This window comes from Cetorhinus maximus, unplaced genomic scaffold (genome assembly GCF_964194155.1).
Source record: "Cetorhinus maximus unplaced genomic scaffold, sCetMax3.hap1.1 HAP1_SCAFFOLD_2783, whole genome shotgun sequence".
Classification (NCBI taxonomy): domain Eukaryota; kingdom Metazoa; phylum Chordata; class Chondrichthyes; order Lamniformes; family Cetorhinidae; genus Cetorhinus; species Cetorhinus maximus.
In genome coordinates this window covers 26,293-35,000 of record NW_027598714.1, presented here as the reverse complement: position 1 = coordinate 35,000, position 8,708 = coordinate 26,293, and the positions used below count along the sequence as shown (strand labels likewise).

Here is an 8,708-nt window from a genome sequence, read left to right as displayed (position 1 = left end):
ACAGTGCGTTCCAGATCCTAACCACTCGATTGACCCTGTCTCCCCCACACTCTCAGACAGTGCGTTCCAGATCCTAACCACTCAATTGACCCTGTCTGCCCCACACTCTCAGACAGTGCCGTTCCAGATCCTAACCACTCGATTGACCCTGTCTCCACCACACTCTCAGACAGTGCGTTCCAGATCCTAACGCCTCGATTGACCCTGTCTCCCCCACGCTCTCAGACAGTGCGTTCCAGATCCTAACCACTCGATTGACCCTGTCTCCCCCACACTCTCAGACAGTGCGTTCCAGATCCTAACCACTCAATTGACCCTGTCTCCCCCACACTCTCAGACAGTGCATTCCAGACCCTAACCACTCGATTGACACTTTCTCCCCCACACTCTCAGACAGTGCATTCCAGACCCTAACCACTCGATTGAACCTGTCTCCCCCACACTCTCAGACAGTGCATTCCAGATCCTAACCACTCGATTGACCCTGTCTCCCCCACACTCTCAGACAGTGCATTCCAGATCCTAACCCACTCGATTGACCCGGTCTCCCCCACACTCTCAGACAGTGCATTCCAGATCCTAACCCACTCGATTGACCCTGTCTCCACCACACTCTCAGGCAGCACATTCCGGGTCCTAACCTCTCGCTGTGTGAGAAAGTTTCTCCTCCTGTCTCCATTGCTGCTTTTCCCCATCCCCTTAAACCTGAGTGCCCTCTTGTTCTCAATCCTTCCCCCAATGGGAACACTTCCTCCCTATCGACGCTGCCCAGACCCCTCATGGTTTTGAACGCCTCGATCAAATCTCCTCTCCATCTTCTCTTCTCCAAGGGAAACAGCCCCAACTTCTCCAATCTCTCCCCGTAACTGAAGTTCCCTCACCCCTGGAACCATTCTCGTGAATCTTTTCTGCTCTCTGTCCAGTGGCTTCACATCCGTCCTAAAGCGTGGCACCCAGAACAGGACACAATGCTCCAGCTGAGGCCTAACTCGTGCCTTGTACAGGTTCAACATAGCCTCCTTGCTCTTGTACTCTATGGCCCTGTTAACAAAGGCCAGGTTATGGTGTGTGTTACTAACCTCACCCTCCACCTGCCCTTCCTCCTTCAATGATTTATAGACATATACAGCCAGGATCATCTGCTCCTGCACCCACTTTAGAATTATACTCTTCAGTTTATATTGTCTCTCGACGTTCTTCCTACCAAAGTGAATCATTTCACATTTCTCTGCGTCATAACAAGGTTAAGATCTCTGAAGCGACATGGATGACCCCTGTGGACTGCAGAGACCTAAATACAAAGGCCACCTCCATTCCATAAGCCAGGCCAACTGGAGCCAGGGCAAGGGACCCCGCATCCGTCCTTCTTAATTCTCAATGGTTTGAACATGAATCTCAGGAACCCAGACAAAGGAACATAGACGCTTTGTCGAAGCCCGAGTGGAGAGGTGGAAGTCATGCGACATGGCGCCCCCTAGCTGGGAGGACCAGTTGTATTGTCTTGCTGTACTGCAAAGCTCAGTCTGCCTATCTACCAAGCAGCAGCCCAATAAAAAGGGAATACACAATGAATGGTCGGGCTCCATGAATTACAGAGGGTCAGAGGTGTACATGCCCATAGGTCCCTGAAGGCAGCAGCACAGGTAGGGAAAGTGGTTAAGAAGGCATACGGGGTACTTGCCTTTATTAGCCGAGGCATAGAATATAAGAGGAGGGAGGTGATGCTGGAGCTGTATAAAATGCTGGTTAGGCCACAGCTGGAGTACTGTGTGCAGTTCTGGTCGCCACACTCTAGGAAGGATGTGATTGCGGTGTGGAGGGCGCAGAGGGGATTCACCAGGACGTTGCCTGGGCTGGAGCGTTTCAACTATGAGGAGAGGCTGGATAGGCTTAGGGTTGCTTTCCTCAGAGCAGAGAAGGCTGAGGCGGGGCCCGATAGAGGTGTACAAAATTATGAGGGGGCATAGATAGGGTGGATAGGAAGAAACTTTTCCCCTTCACGGAGGTGTCAATAGCTATGGGGGGGGGCATCGATTTAAGGTAAGGGGGCAGGAGGCTTCGAGGGGATTTGAGGAGGGATTTTTTTTCAGCCAGAGGGTGGTTGGAATCTGGAACTCACTGCCTGAGGGGGCGGTAGAGGCAGGGACCCTCACAACATTGAAGAAGTATTTAAACGAGCACTTGAAACACTATAGCATACTATGAGCCAAGGGCTGGTAAATGGGATTGGAATAGATAGGTGCTTGATGGCCAGCATGGATACGATGGGCTGAAGGGCCTGTTTCTGTGCTGCGTGTCTCTATGACGGTGAGAGGGAGCAGCGCCCCCCCCCCGAAGGGTGGGTGAAGCTTCAGCCCATCCCCCCTCTCGAGCACTCACCTTCTGCATTTTCATCATGTTTATCCCAAAGTGAGAGAGATGTTCAGCCAAGTTCGGGTCCAACACCATATCATCCTCGTCGTACGAGTAGACATCTGAAAAGACAAGGACACGGGGAGCTCAGCGAGGGGAGAGGGCGGCCGGCGGCAGCTGGCGGGATTGAGATTCAGTTCGTGAAATCCGGAACGCGAAGCCAGTTTCAGTCATGGTGACTGCGAAACGATGATCGACGGTTATTTTTAAAAAAAAAACCCCATCTGGTTCACTTTAGGGAAGGAAATCCGCCGTCCTTGCCCGCTCTGGCCCTACACGTGACTCCAGACACCACGGCGGACGCGGTTGACTCTTAACTGCCCCTCTGAAACGGCCGGGCGGTTTGAGGGCAGTTAGGGGAGGGCAACAAACGTTGGCCCCGGCCAGCAACGCCCGCGTCCCACGATCGAGTAAATTTCAAGGAAAAGTATAACACAACATGAGCGCAGAGCGCACCCAGTCCAGCTCACCTGCCACCCCACACCGACCACCCCACCCAACCCGAGGGGTATCCTCACCAGCACGTCTGGGGTAATAACACACACACACTGCCACCCCACACCCTCTCCAACCCGAGGGGTATCCTCACCAGCACGAGTGGGGTAATAACACACACACACTGCCACCCCACCCCCTCTCCAACCCAAGGGGTATCCTCACCAGCTCCGTCCGGGGTAATAACACACACACACACACACACACACACACACACACACACACACACACACACACAGCCACCTCACCCATCCAACCCGAGAGGTATCCTCACCAGCCTCGTCCAGGGGTAATAACACACACACACACACACACACACACACACACAGCCACCCCACCCCCTCCCCAACCCGAGGGGTATCCTCACTAGCTCTGTCCGGGGTAATAACACGCACGCACACACACACACACACACACTGCCACCCCACCCACCCAACCCGAGGGGTATCCTCACTAGCTCTGTCCGGGGTAATAACACGCACACACACACACACACACACACACACACACACACACACACACACAAACACAAACACTGCCACCACCCCCCCAACCCCCCCACGCCCCCCAGGAGGGCACTCACCAGCTCCGTCCGGGGTGATGGTGCCCAGTTTCACAGCCAGCGGGTACCCAGATTGCTTGTAGTGCTCCAGGGCATGGTTATTGCCCCCACTGCCATCAAAGTAGCGGCGGCCGCACAGAATCGAGCCATCGGTCAGGTTCAGCCAGAGGTTCTCCTTCATGTCACATCGGGAGCACTTCCAACCACTGGGGGAGCAAGAGAGAGGGGAGTCAGATAGGGACTTGGGGGAGTGGGCGGGAAAGGGAGGGGTGGGGGGGTAGATGGTGGGGGGGGGGGGGCGTGGGAAGGGGAGAGCGCGAGCGAGAGAGCTGGGCAGAGAGAGAGCGAGCGGGGGCGCGGAGAGGGGGAGAGCGGGGGCGCGGAGAGAGGGAGAGCGGGGGCGCGGAGAGAGGGAGAGCGGGGGCGCGGAGAGAGGGAGAGCGGGGGCGCGGAGAGAGGGAGAGCGGGGGCGCGGAGAGAGGGAGAGCGGGGGCGCGGAGAGAGGGAGAGCGGGGGCGCGGAGAGAGGGAGAGCGGGGGCGCGGAGAGAGGGAGAGCGGGGGCGCGGAGAGAGGGAGAGCGGGGGCGCGGAGAGAGGGAGAGCGGGGGCGCGGAGAGAGGGAGAGCGGGGGCGCGGAGAGAGGGAGAGCGGGGGCGCGGAGAGAGGGAGAGCGGGGGCGCGGAGAGAGGGAGAGCGGGGGCGCGGAGAGAGGGAGAGCGGGGGCGCGGAGAGAGGGAGAGCGGGGGCGCGGAGAGAGGGAGAGCGGGGGCGCGGAGAGAGGGAGAGCGGGGGCGCGGAGAGAGGGAGAGCGGGGGCGCGGAGAGAGGGAGAGCGGGGGCGCGGAGAGAGGGAGAGCGGGGGCGCGGAGAGAGGGAGAGCGGGGGCGCGGAGAGAGGGAGAGCGGGGGCGCGGAGAGAGGGAGAGCGGGGGCGCGGAGAGAGGGAGAGCGGGGGCGCGGAGAGAGGGAGAGCGGGGGCGCGGAGAGAGGGAGAGCGGGGGCGCGGAGAGAGGGAGAGCGGGGGCGCGGAGAGAGGGAGAGCGGGGGCGCGGAGAGAGGGAGAGCGGGGGCGCGGAGAGAGGGAGAGCGGGGGCGCGGAGAGAGGGAGAGCGGGGGCGCGGAGAGAGGGAGAGCGGGGGCGCGGAGAGAGGGAGAGCGGGGGCGCGGAGAGAGGGAGAGCGGGGGCGCGGAGAGAGGGAGAGCGGGGGCGCGGAGAGAGGGAGAGCGGGGGCGCGGAGAGAGGGAGAGCGGGGGCGCGGAGAGAGGGAGAGCGGGGGCGCGGAGAGAGGGAGAGCGCAAGGTGGACAGAGAGAGAGAGAGGGAGAGAGTGAGACTGAGGGAGAGTGAGAAAGAGAGAGACAGCATGGGGACTCTCCCTCACCCAGAGCCGCCCTCACTCACCAGGGTGGGATGCGGAGGTTATTACCCATCTGCTTTAGCCCAAGGGCATGTTTGGAAACCTGGCGAACGTCACCATCCCAGGCCTGAATCTCCTGTTTGCGGGAGGCGGAGTCAGCTGCTAACATGGCATCGATGGACGCAGACACCTGGAAGGACAGAGAGCCCTGGTTAATGCAGAAAGGGGAACAGGCCCCAGGACAGTCAGAAAACTGCAGAGTAGGCACAGCGCCTGAGAGGGTCACAAGGGAGGGGGCGGGCAGCTGTACAAGACTGGGGTGGATCCCCACTACATCAGGGTCAGTGCTGAGGGAGCGCCACACTGTCGGAGGGTCAGTGCTGAGGGAGCGCCGCACTGTCGGAGGGTCAGTACCGAGAGAGCGCCGCACTGTCGGAGGGTCAGCACCGAGGGAGCGCCGCACTGTCGGAGGGTCAGTACCGAGGGAGCGCCGCACTGTCGGAGGGTCAGTACCGAGGGAGCGCCGCACTGTCGGAGGGTCAGCGCTGAGGGAGCGCCGCACTGTCGGAGGGTCAGCGCTGAGGGAGAGCCGCACTGTCGGAGGGTCAACGCTGAGGGGGCGCCGCACTGTCGGAGGGTCAGTGCTGAGGGAGCGCCGCACTGTCGGAGGGTCAGTGCTGAGGGAGCGCCGCACTGTCGGAGGGTCAGTGCTGAGGGAGAGCCGCACTGTCGGAGGGTCAGTACTGAGGGAGAGCCGCACTGTCGGAGGATCAGTACTGAGGGAGAGCCGCACTGTCGGAGGGTCAGTACTGAGGGAGAGCCGCACTGTCGGAGGGTCAGCGCTGAGGGAGAATCGCACTGTCGGAGGGTCAGCGCTGAGGGAGCGCCGCACTGTCGGAGGGTCAGCGCTGAGGGAGAGCCGCACTGTCGGAGGGTCAGTACTGAGGGAGAGCCGCACTGTCGGAGGGTCAGTACTGAGGGAGAGCCGCACTGTCGGAGGGTCAGTACTGAGGGAGAGCCGCACTGTCGGAGGGTCAGAGCTGAGGGAGCGCTGCTATGTCCCGTACAGCAGTTGATGCTAACACTGTGTATACGGTGGGGAGGTGTGTGTGTCTGTGGGAGGGGAGGGGGTTTACACGCTCAGTGACTCTGTGATTAATTCGGAGGGGTGTACATACTCTGTCCCGGACTGCAGTTGGCATCAGGCCCAGGGCGTCTCTGGGGATGTTGGCATGTTCTGGCAGGATGATCACCTTCACCTCCTCGTCAAATTCAAAGCTTTCCGTCTCCACGTCGAATCCACCTTCCACACCTGGGCACAGACACAACCACAGGGTGAAGCAAAGGCAGCAGCACCAGGGCAATATCGCCAACCAGTCCCCAGCCCCCTCGCTGGGTCACTGTCCCAACACTGCCATCTCACTTCCCCATCCTTCATCCTCGCTCTCTCACACTCTCAACCCCGCGTGTCTCTCTCACACACACACACACACACACTCACAGGCACTGTACCTCCCTCCCACACAGTCACACTGTCCCTCCCCATTTACTCTCACACACTGACACACACACACTCGCAGACACTGTACCTCCCTCCAACAGAGTAACACTGTTCCTCCCCATCTACTAACTCACATACACACACACACACACACACACACACTCGCACACACTGTACCTGCCTCCCACACAGTAACACTGTTCCTCCCCATCTACTCACACACACTGACACACACACCCACTCGCAGACACTGTACCTGCCTCCCACACAGTAACACTGTTCCTCCCCATCTACTCACACACACTGACACACACACACACACCCACTCGCAGACACTGTACCTGCCTCCCACACAGTCACACTGTTACTCCCCGTCTACTCACACACACACACACTCGCAGACACTGTAACTCCCCCCCCACACAGTCACACTGTTTCTCCCCATCTATTCACACACAGACACACACACACTCGCAGACACTATACCTCCAACCCACATAGTCACATTGTTCCTCCCCATCTACTCACACACACTGACTCACACACACACCCACTCGCAGACACTGTACCTCCCTCCCACACAGTCACACTGTTCCTCCCCGTCTACTCACACACACACACACTCGCAGACACTGTACCTCCCTCCCACACAGTCACACTGTTCCTCCCCATCTACTCACACACACTGACATACACACACACTCGCAGCCACTGTACCTCCCTCCCACACACACTGTTCCTCCCCGTCTACTCACACACACTGACACACAAACTTGCAGACAGTGTACCTCCATCCCACACAATCACACTGTTCCTCCCTGTCTACTGACACACACTGACACACACACACTCGCAGACACTGTACCTCCCTCCCACACAGTAACACTGTTCCTCACCGTCTACTCACACACACACACACTCGCAGACACTGTACCTTCCCCCCACACAGTCACACTGTCCCTCCCCATTTACTCTCACACACTGACACACACACACACTCGCAGACACTGTACCTCCCTCCCACACAGTCACACTGTTCCTCCCCATCTACTCACACACACTGACACAAACACTCGCAGGCACTGTACCTCCCTCCTACACAGTCACACTGTTCCTCCCCGTCTACTCACACACACACACACACTCGCAGACACTGTACCTCCCTCAAACACAGTAACACTGTTCCTCCCCATCTACCCTAACACACTGACACACACGTTCGCAGATACTGTACCTCCCTCGCACACAGTAACACTGTTCCTCACCGTCTACTCACACACACACACTCACACACACACTTGCAGACACTGTAACTCCCCCCCACACAGTCACACTGTTTCTCCCCATCTATTCACACACTGACATACACACACTCACAGACACTATACTTCCAACCCACATAGTCACATTGTTCCTCCCCATCTACTCTCACACACACACACCCACTCGCAGACACTGTACCTGCCTCCCACACAGTCACACTGTTCCTCCCCGTCTACTCACACACACACACACTCGCAGACACTGTACCTCCCTCCCACAGTGTCACACTGTTCCTCCCCATCTACTCACACACACTGACACTCACACACTCACAGGCACTGTACCTCCCTCCCACACAGTAACACTGTTCCAGCCGATCTACTCACACACACTGACACACACACACTTGCAGACAGTGTACCTCCATCCCACACAATCACACTGCTCCTCCCTGTCTACTGACACACACTGACACACACACACTCGCAGACACTGTACCTCCCTCCCACACAGTAACACTGTCCCTCACCGTCTACTCACACACACACACACACACTCGCAGACACTGAACCTCGCTCCCACACAGTCACAATGTTCCTCCCCATCTACTCACACACACTGACACTCACACACTCACAGGCACTGTACCTCCCTCCCACACAGTCACACTGTTCCAGCCGATCTACTCACACACACTGACACACACACACTCGCAGACACTGTACCTCGCTCCCACACAGTCACACTGTTCCTCCCCATCTACTCACACACACTGACATACACACACACACTCGCAGCCACTGTACCTCCCTCCCACACACACTGCTCCTCCCCGTCTACTCTCACACACTGACACACACACACTTGCAAAAAGTGTACCTCCATCCCACACAGTCACACTGTTCCTCCCCATCTACTCACACACACTCGCAGACACTGACCTCCCTCCCACACAGACACACTGTTCCTCCCCGTCTACTCACACACACTGGCACACACACACTCGCAGACACTGAACCTCCCTACCGCACAGTTACACTGTTCCTCCCTGTCTACTGACACATACACACTCGCAGATACTGTACCTCCCTCCCACACAGTCACACTGTTCCTCACCGTC

At 58.2% G+C, this 8,708-nt stretch overlaps 1 protein-coding gene across 1 annotated transcript in view; it reads right to left on the bottom strand.

Annotated features, from left to right (window-relative positions):
* The window catches only part of LOC144677632 (ubiquitin carboxyl-terminal hydrolase 5-like), a 32,047-nt gene that overhangs the window by 2,390 nt on the left and 20,949 nt on the right, over positions 1–8,708 (bottom strand). Inside the window, exons 3-6 of the mRNA XM_078537670.1 lie at positions 6,003–6,136; positions 4,869–5,014; positions 3,491–3,675; positions 2,380–2,474 (exon numbers count right to left, since the gene is read on the bottom strand). Of these exons, the coding sequence (XP_078393796.1) occupies positions 2,380–2,474; positions 3,491–3,675; positions 4,869–5,014; positions 6,003–6,136 (560 nt within the window). The remainder of the gene's footprint in view (positions 1–2,379; positions 2,475–3,490; positions 3,676–4,868; positions 5,015–6,002; positions 6,137–8,708) is intronic.